We start from the raw sequence: 19701 nt of genomic DNA, 5'->3' as shown, positions 1-19701 counted from the left end.
TCAACTGGCCTACCTGGTTAAATAAAGGTGTTCTCAACTGGCCTACCTGGTTAAATAAAGGTGTTCTCAACTAGCCTACCTGGTTAAATAAAGGTGTTCTCAACTAGCCTACCTGGTTAAATAAAGGTGTTCTCAACTGGCCTACCTGGTTAAATAAAGGTGTTCTCAACTAGCCTACCTGGTTAAATAAAGGTGTTCTCAACTGGCCTACCTGGTTAAATAAAGGTGTTCTCAACTGGCCTACCTGGTTAAATAAAGGTGTTCTCAACTAGCCTACCTGGTTAAATAAAGGTGTTCTCAACTGGCCTACCTGGTTAAATAAAGGTGTTCTCAACTAGCCTACCTGGTTAAATAAAGGTGTTCTCAACTGGCCTACCTGGTTAAATAAAGGTGTTCTCAACTAGCCTACCTGGTTAAATAAAGGTGTTCTCAACTAGCCTACCTGGTTAAATAAAGGTGTTCTCAACTGGCCTACCTGGTTAAATAAAGGTGTTCTCAACTAGCCTACCTGGTTAAATAAAGGTGTTCTCAACTGGCCTACCTGGTTAAATAAAGGTGTTCTCAACTGGCCTACCTGGTTAAATAAAGGTGTTCTCAACTAGCCTACCTGGTTAAATAAAGGTGTTCTCAACTGGCCTACCTGGTTAAATAAAGGTGTTCTCAACTGGCCTACCTGGTTAAATAAAGGTGAAATAAAAAAAAATATTAAAAAAAAGAAAGAAATAAAAAAGTAGCATGTGGCTGAGATGTTTCTGCTTTGAGTAAAGCACAGACAGGAAACCACATGTCTGAGATCTCCTGCAAGGCCCCACAGGTCCCACACTACACCACACTACACTGTCTCCCTCGACCTCTACCTCTACCTCTCAAAGGGCTGGAGGAGATAGGGCCCACACTATTCTACACTGTCTACCTCTACCTCTCACAGGGCTGGAGGAGATAGGGCCCACACTATTCTACACTGTTTCCCTCTACCTCTCACAGGGCTTGAGGAGATAGAGCCCACACTATTCTACATTTGTCTCTCTCTACCTTACTCCCACAGTAAGGGTATTAGATGAATTGACTGATACAGTAGGTACAGTATGTAAGGTACTCACTAACAGAATAAGGGTATTAGATGAATTGACTGATACAGTAGGTACAGTATGTAAGGTACTCACTAACAGAATAAGGGTATTAGATGAATTGACTGATACAGTAGGTACAGTATGTAAGGTACTCACTAACAGAATAAGGGTATTAGATGAATTGACTGATACAGTAGGTATGTAAGGTACTCACTAACAGAATAACGGTATTAGATCAATTGACTGATACAGTAGGTGTGAGAAGGTACTCACCGGGAGCGAAGGCCAGGTTATCGTTACACTCCTCCTCAGTACAGGAGCAAATGTACAACGGTCCTCCAGAGCTCTTCTTCTCTTTCATGGTACACATAGAGCTGTTGTAGTCATCCAGCTCGATGCCGTACAGAGGCTTGGAGGGGTCATGACACAGAGTCTCGATGCTGTAGTTACTGTCATTCTTCCTCCTGGAGATAACGGGAGATAAATGGAGATAATGGAAAGAGAGAGAGAGACAGACACACAAACATGCACAGACACACACAAACAGAGAGATCGTAAGACACACAGACAGAGAGACAGAAACTGACACAGACAGAGAGACAGACACAGACAGAGAGACTGACACAGACAGAGAGACTGACAGAGACACCCCCTCTCCACTGTAATCCTACCAGATGGAGACTGACCCAGACCCCCCCCCCCCCTCTCCACCGTAATCCTACCAGATGCAGACTGACCCAGACCCCCCCCCCCCCTCTCCACCGTAATCCTACCAGATGGAGAATGACCCAGCCCCCCCCCCCCCCCTCTCCACTGTAATCCTACCAGATGGAGACTGACACAGACCCCCCCCCCCCCCCCTCCACCGTAATCCTACCAGATGCAGACTGACCCAGACCCCCCCCCTCTCCACTATAATCCTACCAGATGGAGACTTACACAGACCCCCCCCCCCCTCTCCACTATAATCCTACCAGATGCAGACTGACCCCCCCCTCTCCACTGTAATCCTACCAGATGCAGACTGACCCAGACACCCCCCCCCCTCTCCACTGTAATCCTACCAGATGGAGACTGACCCAGACCCCCCCCCCCCCCTCCACTATAATCCTACCAGATGCAGACTGACCCCCCCACCCTCTCCACCGTAATCCTACCAGATGCAGACTGACCCAGACCCCCCCCTCTCCACTGTAATCCTACCAGATGCAGACTGACCCAGACCCCCCCCCCCTCTCTCCACTGTAATCCTACCAGATGCAGACTGACCCAGACCCCCCCCTCTCCACTGTAATCCTACCAGATGCAGACTGACCCCCCCCCCCACCGTAATCCTACCAGATGGCGATGCAGACTTCCTGCTCCAGACGACAGATGGAGGTGATGGAGCAGTTCGAGAGGCAGCTTCCTGTTCCGTTGCAGGATGAAGACTCCACGTCACAGAACTTACACAACTTGTTGAGACTGAAGGACGGCTGGAACATCCCATCTGGAGAAAGACAACCAATTAAATTCAATATGTTAGTCATTCAATCAATCGATTCATATTATGTAACTACAGTGGGGCAAAAAAGTATTTAGTCAGCCACCAATTGTGCAAGTTCTCCCACTTAAAAAGATGAGACAGGCCTGTGATTTTCATCATAGGTACACTTCAACTATGACAGACAAAATGAGAATGTTATCAGTATAAAAGACACCTGTCCACAACCTCAAACAGTCACACTCCAAACTCCACTATGGCCAAGACCAAAGAGCTGTCAAAGGACACCAGAAACAAAATTGTAGACCTGCACCAGGCTGGGAAGACTGAATCTGCAATAGGTAAGTAGCTTTGTTTGAAGAAATCAACTGTGGGAGCAATTATTAGGAAATGGAAGACTTACAAGAACACTGATAATCTCCCTCGATCTGGGGCTCCACACTCCCCTGGAGTGGCCTAGCCAGTCTCCAGATCTCAACCACATAGAAAATCTTTGGAGGGAGTTGAAAGTCTGTGTTGCCCAGCAACAGCCCCAAAACATCACTGCTCTAGAGGAGATCTGCATGGAGGAATGGGCCAAAATACCAGCAACAGTGCGTGGAAACCTTGTGAAGACTTACAGAAAACGTTTGACCTCTGTCATTGCCAACAAAGGGTATATAACAAAGTATTGAGATAAACGTTTGTTATTGACCAAATACTTATTTTCCACCATAATTTGCAAATAAATTCATTAAAAATCCTACAACGTGATTTTCTGGATTTTTTTTCTCATTATGTCTTTCATAGTTGATGTGTACCTATGATGAAAATTACAGGCCTCTCTCATCTTTTGCACAATTGGTGGCTGACTAAATACTTTTTTGCCCCACTGTATATTGCTTTTCACACAAAAACACACATCACTAAGTGATGAACAGTAACCCCCCTCCTCAATCACAGGGGTGAACTGCATGCCAGTAATCATTTTTACATTTTGAGTCATTTAGCAGACGTTCTTATCCAGAGCAATTTACAGTAAGTGAGTGTTTCCATGTCCCTATTTGTTCATGCCAGTCCTGCCGTGCGAATTGAACTCACAACCCGGGTGTCATCGCTCTACCAACTGAGCCACGTGGGATCGGTCTGCTCCAGCATGTCTTTCTCTGAAGCTGATCTCTATCTGCTCTCCGCTCCCTGACCTGTTGAGGCCTGCCTTGTCCTGACAAACCTCTGGTCTATCTGACTGTGTGGTCCTGACTGACTGACTGTGAGTACCTGACTGACTGACTGTGAGTTCCTGACTGACTGACTGTGAGTTCCTGACTGACTGACTGACTGACTGACTGAGTTCCTGGCAGACTGACTGTGAGTTCCTGACTGACTGACTGAGTTCCTGACTGACTGACTGCGAGTTCCTGACTGACTGACTGTGAGTTCCTGGCTGACTGACTGTGAGTTCCTGACTGACTAAGTTCCTGAGTTCCTGACTGACTGACTGTGAGTTCCTGACTGACTGACTGTGAGTTCCTGGCTGACTGAATGTGAGTTCCTGACTGACTGACTGAGTTCCTGACAGACTGACTGTGAGTTCCTGACTGACTGACTGACTGACTGTGAGTTCCTGACTGACTGACTGACTGACTGTGAGTTCCTGACTGACTGTGAGTTCCTGACTGCACGCTAACTGAAGCCACAGAACCACTGAGCCTTGTTTTGTGGTAAAGGAGCCCTTCACTCAGCACCAGTAAAGACATATAAAAGTCACTAACACAGAGAACAGTCAGTCAGTCTGTATCGTATCTGTATATCGATAGACACAGAGAACAGTCAGTCAGTCTGTATCGTATCTGTATATCGATAGACACAGAGAACAGTCAGTCAGTCTGTATCGTATCTGTATACCGATAGACACAGAGAACAGTCTGTATCATATCTGTATATCGATAGACACAGAAAACAGTCAGTCAGTCTGTATCATATCTATACATCGACAGACACAGGAATCTCTACAGAGCATTTAGTATTGAGGGCAGCAGACCACAGAGTCTATCCAGTCTGAGTTCTGACATCAAATGACTGGTGTGTGTGTGTGTGTGTGTGTGTGTGTGTGTGTGTGTGTGTGTGTGTGTGTGTGTGTGTGTGTTATCTGATCCCCGCTCCATCCTCCAGGTTATCCACTTCACAGGAGGCAGGCCTCATGTACCTCTCAGACACATAGTGTCCAGTCTAACTGAGAGTCATCCACCCAACCAGAGACCTGTCCTGTCTAACTGAGAGTCATCAACCCAACCAGAGACCTGTCCAGTCTAACTGAGAGTCATCCACCCACCCAGCCAGAGGCCTGTCCAGTCTAACTGAGTCGTCCACCCAGCCAGAGACCTGTCCAGTCTAACTGAGAGTCATCCAGCCACCCAGCCAGAGGCCTGTCCAGTCTAACTGAGAGTCGTCCAGCCAGCCAGAGGCCTGTCCAGTCTAACTGAGAGTCATCCACCCACCCAGTCAGAGACCTGTCCAGTCTAACTGAGAGTCGTCCACCCAGCCAGAGGCTTGTCCAGTCTAACTGAGAGTTGTCAACCCAGCCAGCCAGACACCTGTCCAGTCTAACTGAGAGTTGTCCACCCAGCCAGAGACCTGTCCAGTCTAACTGAGAGTCGTCCACCCAGCCAGAGGCCTGAACCGGCTAAATACCATCACGTAGATACTAAAGGGTCGGCTGAAAGTGAGTGACTGAGGCTCAGCGCTGAGGGACTGAACTGTTGTATATTTTGTGGGATTCTGTTGGTAAACGGTAAGTGTGCACGTTTCCGTTAGTAAGCCACACAGCTATCCTGTCTAGACGGTACACAGCACAGGTTCACGTGGTACGTGGGTCATGACCACAGCTGCTCAAACACTTTCTCAGGACCGCCCTCTGTTCTGATTGGGCCGTTCTGAACTGGTTCCTTGTGCAGTATGTGTGTGTTCTTAGGACCGCCCTCTGTTCTGATTGGGCCGTTCTGAACTGGCTGCAGTATGTGTGTGTTCTTAGGACCGCCCTCTGTTCTGATTGGGCCGTTCTGAACTGGCTGCAGTATGTGTGTGTTCTTAGGACCGCCCTCTGTTCTGATTGGGCCGTTCTGAACTGGCTCCTTGGGCAGTATGTGTGTGTTCTTAGGACCGCCCTCTGTTCTGAATGGGCCTTTCTGAACTGGCTCCTTGGGCAGCATGTGTGTGAGAGAAAGAGCTTGTGGTTTTGTGCAAGAGTGAAAGTTGGAGAAAGATTCAGTATCTACGTGGGTGCTTGCATGCATTAGTGTGTTTCAGTGTGTGTTGACGCTTGTGCATGGTCTGGTGGCAGCCTGTCCTCCCTCCCTGCTCCTGTGTCTCTCCTGATAAGCACCATCGCCAGCCTGCCTCTGTCTGGCACAGCCTGCAGCTGGCCCACTGAAACACCTTGGAAAGAGAAAGGAGAGAGAGCGTGTGTGTGTGTGTGTGTGTGTGTGTGTGTGTGTGTGTGTGTGTGTGTGTGTGTGTGTGTGTGTGTGTGCCACTGTGTAATTATTTGTCATTGGCACTGTGAGTGGTGTATCCACAGCCAAGGCTGCCAAGTAATAATGAATACTGAATTAATAAATACTGAACTAATGAATACTGAATTAATGAATACTGAACTAATGAATACTGAATTAATGAATACTGAACTAATGAATACTGAATTAATAAATACTGAACTATTTAACTAATGAATTACTCCTTCTCCTAATCCGCTATAATATCCTTATTTCCTCTCCACTTATTGGCTCTCTCCCCTTTCCTCTCCTCTTATTGGCTCTCTCCCCTTTCCTCTCCTCTTATTGGCTCTCTTGCCCTTTCCTCTCCTCTTATTGGCTCTCTTGCCCTTTCCTCTCCTCTTATTGGCTCTTTCCACCTTTCCTCTCCTCTTATTGGCTCTCTCCCTCTTTCTTCTCCTCTTATTGGCTCTTTCCACCTTTCCTCTCCTCTTATTGGCTCTCTCCCTCTTTCCTCTCCTCTTATTGGCTCGCTCCCCTTTCCTCTCCTCTTATTGGCTCTCTCCCTAATCCTCTCCTCTTATTGGCTCTCTCCCCTTTCCTCTCCTCTTATTGGCTCTCTCCCCCTTTCCTCTCCTCTTACTGGCTCTCTCCCTCTTTCTTCTCCTCTTATTGGCTCTCTCCCTCTTTCCACTCCTCTTATTGGCTCTCTTGCCCTTTCCTCTCCTCTTATTGGCTCTCTCCACTTTCCTCTCCTCTTATTGGCTCTCTCCCCCTTTCCTCTCCTCTTATTGGCTCTCTCCCCTTTCCTCTCCTCTTATTGGCTCTCTCCCTCTTTCTTCTCCTCTTATTGGCTCTCTCCCTCTTTCTTCTCCTCTTATTGGATCTCTCCCCCTTTCCTCTCCTCTTATTGGCTCTCTCCCTCTTTCTTCTCCTCTTATTGGCTCTCTCCCCCTTTCCTCTCCTCTTATTGGCTCTCTCCCTCTTTCTTCTCATCTTATTGGCTCTCTCCCCCTTTCCTCTCCTCTTATTGGCTCTCTCCCTCTTTCTTCTCCTCTTATTGGCTCTCTCCCCTTTCCTCTCCTCTTATTGGCTCTCTCCCCTTTCCTCTCCTCTTATTGGCTCTCTCCCTAATCCTCTCCTCTTATTGGCTCTCTCCCCTTTCCTCTCCACTTATTGGCTCTCTCCCTCTTTCCTCTCCTCTTATTGGCTCTCTCCCCTTTCCTCTCCTCTTATTGGCTCTCTCCCTAATCCTCTCCTCTTATTGGCTCTCTCCCTCTTTCCTCTCCCCTTATTGGCTCTCTCCCCCTTTCCTCTCCTCTTACGGGCTCTCTCCACATTTCCTCTCCTCTTATTGGCTCTCTCCCTCTTTCCTCTCCTCTTATTGGCTCTCTCCCCTTTCCTCTCCTCTTATTGGCTCTCTCCCTCTTTCTTCTCCTCTTATTGGCTCTCTCCCTCTTTCTTCTCCTCTTATTGGATCTCTCCCCCTTTCCTCTCCTCTTATTGGCTCTCTCCCTCTTTCTTCTACTCTTATTGGCTCTCTCCCTCTTTCTTCTCCTCTTATTGGCTCTCTCCCCCTTTCCTCTCCTCTTATTGGCTCTCTCCCCCTTTCCTCTCCTCTTATTGGCTCTCTCCCTCTTTCTTCTCCTCTTATTGGCTCTCTCCCCCTTTCCTCTCCTCTTATTGGCTCTCTCCCTCTTTCTTCTCCTCTTATTAGCTCTCTCCCTCTCCTCTCCTCTTATTGGCTCTCTCCCCCTTTCATCTCCTCTTATTGGCTCTCTCCCTCTTTCTTCTCCTCCTATTGGCTCTCTCCCTCTTTCTTCTCCTCTTATTGGCTCTCTCTTTCTTCTCCTCTTATTGGCTCTCTCCCCCTTTCCTCTCCTCTTATTGGCTGTCTCCCCTTTCCTCTCCTCTTACTGGCTCTCTCCCCCTTTCCTCTTATTAGCTCTCTCCCTCTCCTCTCCTCTTATTGGATCTCTCCCTCTTTCCTCTCCTCTTATTGGCTCTCTCCCCTTTTCTCTCCTGTTATTAGCTCTATCCCCTTTCCTCTACTCTTATTGGCTCTCTCCCCCTTTCCTTTCCCATAAATCTTTATTTCCTCTCCTTTTCTGTCTCTCTCCCTCTTTCTCCCAAACGAGGAAGGAATACAACAGGGCAGGATGCATGTCATCATCCCTCCACATTCCCTCATAGAGAGAGTACAGCCCAGGACGGAGGCCTGATCCCTGGGAGGCCAGGCCACTGAGGGGGCCTCTAGTCCGGGTTCATTCATAATGACTCCAACAGGGGAAGGGAGTGGGCTGAAGGAGACATGACACAGAGCCTGTTAACTAATCACATATGGGCCAGGCTGAGAGGAGGCTGGTGGTGGGGTCTGGGATTGGGACTGGTAACTTAAGGAATGAGTTTGTCAGCTTGACAGCTGGATGTGGCAGTCAGGTAGAGGGGAAGCTAGAACTGTCTGTCTGTCAGAGACAGTCAGGTAGAGGGGAAGTTAGTACTGTCTGTCTGCCAGAGACAGTCAGGTAGAGAGGAAGCTAGTACTGTCTGTCTGTCAGAGACAGTCTGGTAGAGGGGAAGTTAGTACTGTCTGTCAGAGACAGCCAGGTAGAGAGGAAGCTAGTACTGTATGTCAGAGACAGTCAGGTAGAGAGGATGTTAGTACTGTCTGTCAGAGACAGTCAAGTAGAGGGGTCTGTCAGAGACAGCCAGGTAGAGAGGAAGCTAGTACTATCTGTCAGAGACAGTCAGGTAGAGGGGAAGTTAGTACTGTCTGTCTGTCAGAGACAGTCTGGTAGAGGGGAAGTTAGTACTGTCTGTCAGAGACAGTCAGGTAGAGGGGTCTGTCAGAGACAGTCAGGTAGAGGGGAAGCTAGTACTGTCTGTCTATCAGAGACAGTCTGGTAGAGGGGATGTCTGTCTGTCAGAGACAGTCTGGTAGAGGGGATGTTAGTACTGTCTGACTGTCAGAGACAGTCTGGTAGAGGGGAAGTTGGTACTGTCTGTCAGAGACAGCCAGGTAGAGAGGAAGCTAATACTGTCTGTCTGTCAGAGACAGTCTGGTAGAGGGGAAGTTGGTACTGTCTGTCAGAGACAGTCAGGTAGAGGGGATTTTAGTACTGTCTGTCAGAGACAGTCAGGTCATCCTGTCTGGGTTGGCGCCCCCCCCCCCCCTTTGGGTTGTGCCGCCGTGGCGGAGGTCTTTGTGGGCTATACTCAGCCTTGTCTCAGGATGGTAAGTTGGTGGTTGAAGATATCCCTCTAGTGGTGTGGGGGCTGTGCTTTGGCAAAGTGGGTGGGGTTATATCCTTCCTGTTTGGCCCTGTCCGGGGGTGTCCTCGGAGTGGGCCACAGTGTCTCCTGACCCCTCCTGTCTCAGCCTCCAGTATTTATGCTGCAGTAGTTTATGTGTCGGGTGGCTAGGGTCAGTTTGTTATATCTGGAGTACTTCTCCTGTCCTATTCGGTGTCCTGTGTGAATCTAAGTGTGCGTTCTCTAATTCTCTCCTTCTCTCTTTCTCTCTCTCGGAGGACCTGAGCCCTAGGACCATGGCCCAGGACTACCTGACATGATGACTCCTTGCTGTCCCCAGTCCACCTGGCTGTGCTGCTGCTCCAGTTTCAACTGACCTGAGCCCTAGGACCATGCCCCAGGAATACCTGACATGATGACTCCTTGCTGTCCCCAGTCCACCTGACTGTGCTGCTGCTCCAGTTTCAACTATTCTGCCTTATTATTATTCGACCATGCTGGTCATTTATGAACATTTGAACATCTTGACCATGTTTTGTTATAATCTCCACCCGGCACAGCCAGAAGAGGACTGGCCACCCCACATAGCCTGGTTCCTCTCTAGGTTTCTTCCTAGGTTTTGGCCTTTCTAGGGAGTTTTTCCTAGCCACCGTGCTTCTACACCTGCATTGCTTGCTGTTTGGGGTTTTAGGCTGGGTTTCTGTACAGCACTTTGAGATATCAGCTGATGTACGAAGGGCTATATAAATAAATTTGATTTGATTTGATTTGATTTGAGGTAGAGGGGAAGCTAGCAATGTCTGTCAGAGACAGTCAGGTAGAGGGGATGTTAGTACTGTCTGTCAGAGACAGCCAGGTAGAGGGGAAGCTAGCAATGTCTGTCAGAGACAGTCTAGAGACAGCCAGGTAGTAGGGGAAGCTAGCAATGTCTGTCAGAGACAGTCTAGTTGTTAGTACTGTCTGTCAGGCAGTCAGTTAGAGGGGAAGTTAGTACTGTCTGGTCTTTCCTTTCCAAAGCCACTCCTCACAGAGACATGGAGGTAAATGGAGATAAATTAAACACTCCTCACAGAGACATGGATATAAATGGAGGTAAATTAAACACTCCTCACAGAGACATGGATATAAATGGAGGTAAATTAAAAACTCACTGGAGGTAAATTAAACACTCCTCAGAGACATGGATATAAATGGAGGTAAATTAAACACTCCTCACAGAGACATGGATATAAATGGAGGTAAATTAAACACTCCTCACAGAGACATGGATATAAATGGAGGTAAATTAAACACTCCTCACAGAGACATGGATATAAATGGAGGTAAATTAAACACTCCTCACAGAGACATGGAGGTAAATTAAACACTCCTCACAGAGACATGGAGGTAAATGGAGGTAAATTAAACACTCCTCACAGAGACATGGAGGTAAATTAAACACTCCTCACAGAGACATGGAGGTAAATTAAACACTCCTCACAGAGACATGGAGGTAAATTAAACACTCCTCACAGAGACATGGAGGTAAATTAAACACTCCTCACAGAGACATGGAGGTAAATTAAACACTCCTCACAAGACATGGACAGATGTGGAAGTGAATAAAACAATGGAGGTGAAGAATGTCCTTCCCTGTCATGTTTCCTCCCAGAAACCAAAACATCCTGTTTGAGCCTCAAAATATACAACATCAACCAACTGCATCAGGAGGCATGTTTTTATTTAACCAGGCAAGTCAGTTAAGAACAAATTCTTATTTTCAATGACGGTCTACCGGGGGAACAGTGGGTTAACTGCCTTGTTCAGGGGAACAGTGGGTTAACTGCCTTGTTCAGGGGAACAGTGGGTTAACTGCCTTGTTCAGGGGAACAGTGGGTTAACTGCCTTGTTCAGGGGAACAGTGGGTTAACTGCCTTGTTCAGGGGAACAGTGGGTTAACTGCCTTGTTCAGGGGAACAGTGGGTTAACTGCCTTGTTCAGGGGAACAGTGGGCTAACTGCCTTGTTCAGGGGAACAGTGGGTTAACTGCCTTGTTCAGGGGAACAGTGGGTTAACTGCCTTGTTCAGGGGAACAGTGGGTTAACTGCCTTGTTCAGGGGAACAGTGGGTTAACTGCCTTGGTCAGGGGAACAGTGGGTTAACTGCCTTGTTCAGGGGAACAGTGGGTTAACTGCCTTGTTCAGGGGAACAGTGGGTTAACTGCCTTGTTCAGGGGAACAGTGGGTTAACTGCCTTGTTCAGGGGAACAGTGGGTTAACTGCCTTGTTCAGGGGAACAGTGGGTTAACTGCCTTGTTCAGGGGAACAGTGGGTTAACTGCCTTGTTCAGGGGAACAGTGGGTTAACTGCCTTGTTCAGGGGAACAGTGGGTTAACTGCCTTGTTCAGGGGAACAGTGGGTTAACTGCCTTGTTCAGGGGAACAGTGGGTTAACTGCCTTGTTCAGGGGAACAGTGGGTTAACTGCCTTGTTCAGGGGAACAGTGGGTTAACTGCCTTGTTCAGGGGAACAGTGGGTTAACTGCCTTGTTCAGGGGAACAGTGGGTTAACTGCCTTGTTCAGGGGAACAGTGGGTTAACTGCCTTGTTCAGGGGAACAGTGGGTTAACTGCCTTGTTCAGGGGAACAGTGGGTTAACTGCCTTGTTCAGGGGAACAGTGGGTTAACTGCCTTGTTCAGGGGAACAGTGGGTTAACTGCCTTGTTCAGGGGAACAGTGGGTTAACTGCCTTGTTCAGCAGAACAGTGGGTTAACTACCAGGCAGATAGTGAATATACCACATCACAGAGACTCACAGCAGGGGTTAGGGGAATAGTCACATTCCCCCTGACTGTCACCTATAAACTGACAGGGACACCAGGCTGGAGAGGAGAGGACTCACATTCCCCCTGACTGTCACCTACACTGACAGGGACACCAGGCTGGAGAGGAGTCACATTCCCCCTGACTGTCACCTACACTGACAGGGACACCAGGCTGGAGAGGAGTCACATTCCCCCTGACTGCCACCTACACTGACAGGGACACCAGGCTGGAGAGGAGAGGAGTCACATTCCCCCTGACTGTCACCTACACTGACAGGGACACCAGGCTGGAGAGGAGAGGAGTCACCTTCCCCCTGACTGTCACCTAAACGCTCCCCTTCATCTACTAAAAGATATCTCTGCCCCTCTGATTCCACCATCTCCCTCTCTAACTCTCCCTCCTCATACTGTCTTGCCCTGTCTCCCCCTCTAACTCTCCCCCCTCATACAGTCTTGCCCTGTCTCCCTCTCTAACTCTCCCTCCTCATACTGTCTTGCCCTGTCTCCCCCTCTAACTCTCCCTCCTCATACTGTCTTGCCCTATCTCCCCCTCTAACTCTCCCTCCTCATACTGTCTTGCCCTATCTCCCCCTCTAACTCTCCCTCCTCATACTGTCTTGCCCTATCTCCCCCTCTAACTCTCCCTCCTCATACTGTCTTGCCCTATCTCCCCCTCTAACTCTCCCTCCTCATACTGTCTTGCCCTATCTCCCCCTCTAACTCTCCTCCTCATACTGTCTTGCCCTGTCTCCCACTCTAACTCTCCCTCCTCATACTGTCTTGCCCTATCTCCCCCTCTAACTCTCCCCCTCCACTGTTCTCTTTCCCCTCCTGAAAGATATCTCCCTCTTCGACTCCCCTCTCTGTATCTCTCTCCCTAAAAACCTCTGTCCAGGCGTAAGGGCTCAATGAGGTGACACACCGCTAACCATCAATATTTTAGGAGGAGGAGACGGAGGGGGTTGATATCTGTCTCTCCCACCCCCTCTGACTCCCCTCTAAAACCCTGTCCAGGCGTGAGGGCTCGATGAGACGAGTCATGAGGGGATGACCTTTGCACTGGTAGAAAAAAAGGGTTCCAAAAGGATTCTTCGGCTGTCCCCATAAGAGAACCCTTTTTGGTTCCAGGTAGAACCCTTTTTGGTTCCAGGTAGAACACTTTTTGGTTCCAGGTAGAACACTTTTTGGTTCCAGGTAGAACCCTTTTTGGTTCCAGGTAGAACCCTTTTTGGTTCCAGGTAGAACACTTTTTGGTTCCAGGTAGAACACTTTTTGGTTCCAGGTAGAACACTTTTTGGTTCCAGGTAGAACACTTTTTGGTTCCAGGTAGAACCCTTTTTGGTTCCAGGTAGAACCCTTTTTGGTTCCAGGTAGAACCCTTTTTGGTTCCAGGTAGAAAACTCTCTGGAACCAAAAAGGGTTCTTCAAAGTGTTCTCCTATGGGGACAGCCCCCCAAAAAACTTTTAGTTGCTAGATAGCAACTTTTTTCTAAGAGTGTGGCTGACTAAGCCAAGACTAATATGGTCAAATAAACAAATACCCAGCAGCCACTTGGAGGATCCTTGGCCCCTGCTCTCTTCTCCTCATCTCCTCCATAAATAGATGTTTGGGAGCTCTCTCTCTCTTCTCTCTCTCTCTCTCTTCTCTCAGAATATATATGTTGCTCTTTCTCTATCTTCTCCCTCCCTCTCAGATCTCTCTCTCTCGCTCAGAGCCCTCTCTTAGATATCTCTCTCTCTCTCTCTCTCTCTCTCTCTCAGAGCCCTCTCTCAGATATTTCCCTCTCTAAATCTCTCTCTCTCCACTCAGAGTAAAGGCCGGGAGAGGTTACTGTCAACATGGGTTCATATTCACATCTCTCCCTCCCTCCTTCCCACCCTACCTCCCTCCCAGAAAGCCATGACACAGTAAGCCTGACCAATCTGTGGTCCCTTTAAAACTAACTAAACAGCACTGACAACAGGTCCAATGAGGTCAGGTGTCCACGCAGCCCAGCGTATAACAACACTAGTTATACAACGGGCGGGGTCTAATCCTGGACGCTGATTGGTTAAAACCGCATTCCAGCCGGTGGTAAATCTATGATATTAAAATGCCCATCTGCTTTGTTCCATCTGATTGTGCAATCCACTGTCTTATCAGCCCAGCCAGGCAATTTATAAAACTTCATGTCCTCTATAAAAAGCGTATAAGACATGATCTCACATTTCTTTCAATAGCGGAGATTTGAATAAACCTTGCTGTCTGTCTCTCTGATGTTTGCAACATCGTTTCCATTTTGAAATTCGATATCCAGCTGTCCCGGTAGCAATGAACACGTCGGGGTCGGGGGTCGGGAGTCGGGATGAGACAGAAAGGCAAGGCTTTGTTTTCTCAGACCGTCGAAATCATGAATCAGCATCATTTTTATGGGGTCTTGTATACAAATGAATGTCACTATGAAAACGGGTCAAATTAAATGCAGCTGGTTTTGCAGTCTGTCCAGGTTCAGTTTGAAGTGATTGTGTGAGCTGTGTTGTTGTCTAGCTCCTCTTAAACAACAGTGTCCAGGTTCAGTCTGAAGTGATTGTGTGACCTGTGTTGTTGTCTAGCTCCTCTTAAACAACAGTGTCCTTCCTGATGAGAGAGCACATTCTCTACGACAGGTGAAATCACACCTCATTAGCTCATTGTTATGGATGTATCCAAATAAATGTGTGTGTGTGCTAACAGGACACCACTAGCTAACAGGACACCACTAGCTACCAGGGCACCACTAGCTAACAGGACAACACTAGCTAACAGGACACCACTAGCTAACAGGACACCACTAGCTAACAGGACACCACTAGCTAACAGGGCATCACTAGCTAAGAGGGCATCACTAGCTAACAGGACACCACTAGCTACCAGGGTACCACTAGCTAACAGGACACCACTAGCTAGCAAGGCACCACTAGCTAACAGGACACCACTAGCTAACAGGACACCACTAGCTAACAGGACACCACTAGCTAACAGGGCACCACTAGCTAACAGGACACCACTAGCTACCAGGGCACCACTAGCTAACAGGACACCACTAGCTACCAAGGCACCACTAGCTAACAGGTCACCACTAGCTAACAGGACACCACTAGCTAACAGGGCACCACTAGCTAACAGGGCACCACTAGCTAACAGGGCATCACTAGCTAACAGGGCATCACTAGCTAACAGGACACCACTAGCTACCAGGGCACCACTAGCTAACAGGACACCAATAGATACCAAGGCACCACTAGCTAACAGGACACCACTAGCTAACAGGACACCACTAGCTAACAGGACACCACTAGCTAACAGGGCACCACTAGCTAACAGGACACCACTAGCTACCAGGACACCACTAGCTAACAGGACACCACTAGCTAACAGGACACCACTAGCTAACAGGGCACCACTAGCTACCAGGGCACCACTAGCTAGGAGGACACCACTAGCTAACAGGACACCACTAGCTAACAGGACACCACTAGCTACCAGGACACCACTAGCTAACAGGACACCACTAGCTAACAGGACACCACTGGCTAACAGGGCACCACTATCTACTAGGGCACCACTTGCTAACAGGACACCACTAGCTACCAGGACACCACTAGCTAACAGGACACCACTAGCTACCAGGGCACCACTAGCTAACAGGACACCACTAGCTACCAGGACACCACTAGCTAACAGGGCACCACTAGCTAACAGGACAACACTAGCTACCAAGGCACCACTAGCTAACAGGTCACCACTAGCTAACAGGACACCACTAGCTAACAGGGCACCACTATCTACTAGGGCACCACTTGCTAACAGGACACCACTAGCTAACAGGACACCACTAGCTACCAGGGCACCACTAGCTAACAGGACACCACTAGCTACCAGGGCACCACTAGCTAACAGGACACCACTAGCTAACAGGACACCACTAGCTAACAGGACACCACTAGCTACCAGGGCACCACTAGCTAACAGGACACCACTAGCTACCAGGACACCACTAGCTAACAGGACACCACTAGCTAACAGGACACCACTAGCTAACAGGGCACCACTAGCTACCAGGGCACCACTAGCTAACAGGACACCACTAGCTAACAGGACACCACTAGCTAACAGGACACCACTGGCTAACAGGGCACCACTATCTACTAGGGCACCACTTGCTAACAGGACACCACTAGCTACCAGGACACCACTAGCTAACAGGACACCACTAGCTAACAGGACACCACTAGCTAACAGGACACCACTAGCTACCAGGGCACCACTAGCTAACAGGACACCACTAGCTACCAGGACACCACTAGCTAACAGGACACCACTAGCAACAACAACAACAGAATCCAGACAGATCTTCAAACAGCAAAATGTCAGAGAGATGTGGTACTACACTTAGCGACTTCCTACACAGACACGCACGCACGCACGCACGCACGCAATCACACACACACACACACACACACACACACACACACACACACACACACACACACACACACACACACACACACACACACACACACACACACACACAGAGAGTGATCTAGCATCATAGGAGCTCTGAGCAACTTACTGTGGAGGAGGCAGGCTTGGATTGTAGCAGCACAGTGTGTGTGTGTGCGTGTGTGTGTGTGTGTGTGTGTGTGTGGTGTTAAAACAAGAACAGGTGTTGGCCTGCCCTGTGTGTGTGTGTGTGTGTGTGTGTGTGTGTGTGTGTGTGTGTGTGTGTGTGTGTGTGTGTGTGTGTGTGTGTGTGCGTGCGTGTGTGTGTGTGTGTGTGTGTGGTGTGTGTGTGTGTGCGGTTTGTGTGCGTGTGTGTGTGTGTGTGTGTGTGTGTGTGTGTGTGTGTGTGTGTGTGTGTGTGTGTGTGTGTGTGTGTGTGTGTGTGTGTGTGTGTGTGTGTGTGTGTGTGTGTGTGTGTGTGTGTGTGGTTTGTGTGCGTGTGTGTGTGTGTGTGCGTGTGTGTGTGTGTGTGTGTGTGTGTGTGTGTGTGTGTGTGTGTGTGTGTGTGTGTGTGTGTGTGTGTGTGTGTGTGTGTGTGTGTTTGTGTGTGTGTGTGTGTGTGTGTGTGTGTGCGTGCGTGTGTGTGTGTGTGTGTGTGTGTGTGTGTGTGTGTGTGTGACACAACATAGGATGCTGGCAGTTCTCTAGTATGTGGGGTTTACAGGTTGGAAATAGGCCTCTCTAGGAGAGGAGAGGGGAAAGAAGAGAAGAAGGGATGGGAAGGGAAGAGGACGAGAGACAGAAGAGGAGGAGAGCAGGGAAGAGAAAGAGAGAGGGAAGAGGGGGAGATGAGAGGGGAAGAGGAGGAGAGCAGGGAAGAGAAAGAGAGAGGGAAGAGGGGGAGAGGAGAGGGGGAAGAGGAGGAGAGCAAGGAAGAGGAAGAGAGAGGGAAGAGGGGGAGAGGAGAGGGGAAGAGGGGGAGAGCAGGGAAGAGGAAGAGAGAGGGAAGAGGGGGAGAGGAGAGGGGAAGAGGGGGAGAGCAGGGAAGAGGAAGAGAGAGGGAAGAGGGGGAGATGAGAGATGGAAGAAGAGGAGAGGGGAGGGGGAAGAGGAGGACAGGAGAGGGGAAGAGGAGGGGAGGGTGGGGGGTAGGGTGTTCTCTGGTGTGATATCGGGCTGGTTGAATGAGTAAAACTCTTCCCACATTGAGTACAGCTATAAGGATTCTCCACTGTGTGGATTCTCTGATGGATTTTAATGCCTGCTGAGGAGGTGAGTCTCTTCCGACCGTCAGAGCAGCAGTGAGATTTCTTCCTTGTTCTCTGTGGGATGGGAGGTAGGGAAGGAGGGGTTCTCTGTGGGATGGGAGGTAGGGGAAGGAGGGGTTCTCTGTGGGATGGGAGGTAGGGGAAGGAGGGGTTCTCTGTGGGATGGGAGGTAGGGGAAGGAGGGGTTCTCTGTGGGATGGGAGGTAGGGGAGGGCAGAGATGGGATGGACCAGGGTTTATTTACGTGTCATACTAAACACCTATGATTGCAGAGTGAGTGAAAATGTGTAAACACACAGGTAATAACACACAGGCATCATTACACCAAGAGAAAAGTGGTAAAAGGCTGGATTCAGTATTGGGTTGATGTGTTATACAAACACCTCGTGTAGCCTAATACAGTCCCATGCATCACATAAACGGTAAACAGACAGACAGATGGGAGGATAAACGTCATTTACGTCGGTTATAGCCTACTATACAAAAATATCGTATTTATTTTTCTAATGATATTATCTAATGATAATATATTCTTTTTCTTCTTATGTTCTAGTGATATTATCTAATGATTTTATCCTAAAATCCTGGAACTTCAACTCTGCAATGTTTTGTGGAAGTGTCACCTGTTGCGCTGTTTTGAAGAGACATTCTCTTATCGCATATACCATATACCAATAACTCATACAGAGTCTTTACAAGTTAGACTTATTTTAAATGGCAAACATTAGGGTAGTCATGACAACAACAAAAAATGTAAATGACAGTTGTTCACGTCACTGCACAACTCGTAAAAGTGTCAAGAGGATGAACTTCAACTTTAACTCACCGACTCCGCTCGGTTCCATAACGGATATAAACAGGAAAGGTATCGTGCCCCAGCACAGTAAGGAAAACCCACGTCGCTCCATGACAGTAAATATATTTACCACAGTTGTTCATTAAAATATATCCCGCTTCAATAAAAAAAAAAAGTTTAATAAAGAGAGAGCTTTGTGGAAGTCAAGATCGCAGCGTTGAAAGTTTGAGCCGCGCTTTTCCGAGAGGCAGACTGCCTTCACCAAACACCGTTCTCCAGCTCAGCTGAACACTCACTGCTGAAGAATCTCTCTGTGAACGCAGAGGGCACACTACGTCGAGTCAGAGCATGGACGTGGGTTCTCTGTCGCGAAACAGGAAATCTTTTCAGAGGCAGGACTTTTTCCTCTCTCTCTCTCTCTCTCTCTCTCCCTCCCTCGCACCGCGGAGTTTTACTCAAACCTGTAATTATGCGCCTAACATTTAAGAGCGGGCCTACGCAAACTGATAATGCGATTATGTTTGAGTAAACAAACATGGGGCGAGCTAAAATCTGCGATAACATAACTACATTATTTATGATACAAAGTTTTAGATGAAACCTATAACCTATAAACCTATAATAATGGTATTATATCCGTGTGATAATTACATTGTAATGATTATCTGGCAGTACATTCATATCACTTTTAATTTGAGGAGAGAGTGAGAAGAGAGAGGCAGAAAGAGAGAGAGGCAGAAAGAGAGAGAGGCAGAAAGAGAGAGAGAGTCAGAAAGAGAGAGAGAGTCAGAAAGAGAGAGAGTCAGAAAGAGAGAGAGGCAGAAAGAGAGAGAGGCAGAAAGAGAGAGAGGCAGAAAGAGAGAGAGGCAGAAAGAGAGAGAGGCAGAAAGAGAGAGAGGCAGAAAGAGAGAGAGGCAAAAAGAGAGAGAGGTAGAAAGAGAGAGAGTCAGGAAGAGAGGGGGGAGAGAGAGAGAGAGAGAGTATGGTATGTCTAGAATCAGTGCAGAGACTCAGACAGAGACATAGTGACATTATTTATGTCCAGTTGTTGGTGGCAGACAGACAGACAGGCAGGCAGACAGACAGACAGACAGACAGA

General features: G+C 48.3%; 1 protein-coding gene across 1 annotated transcript; it reads right to left on the bottom strand.

Moving 5' to 3' along the window:
* Positions 1-1343: 1343 nt before the first annotated feature.
* On the bottom strand, positions 1344-18948 carry LOC139398188 (TGF-beta receptor type-2-like; the record flags this gene model as incomplete). Its single annotated transcript, XM_071144305.1, has 3 exons — positions 18633-18948; positions 2409-2559; positions 1344-1534 (listed from the first exon to the last, which is right to left on the bottom strand). Coding segments are annotated over exons 1-3 (424 nt in total), but the record flags the coding sequence as incomplete, so codon positions are not given.
* Between the last annotated feature and the right edge of the window lie 753 nt (positions 18949-19701).

Source organism: Oncorhynchus clarkii, unplaced genomic scaffold, assembly GCF_045791955.1.
Source record: "Oncorhynchus clarkii lewisi isolate Uvic-CL-2024 unplaced genomic scaffold, UVic_Ocla_1.0 unplaced_contig_8630_pilon_pilon, whole genome shotgun sequence".
Taxonomy (NCBI): domain Eukaryota; kingdom Metazoa; phylum Chordata; class Actinopteri; order Salmoniformes; family Salmonidae; genus Oncorhynchus; species Oncorhynchus clarkii.
Note: the sequence above shows the minus strand (reverse complement) of the source record. Positions and strands in the feature narration are given on the sequence as shown.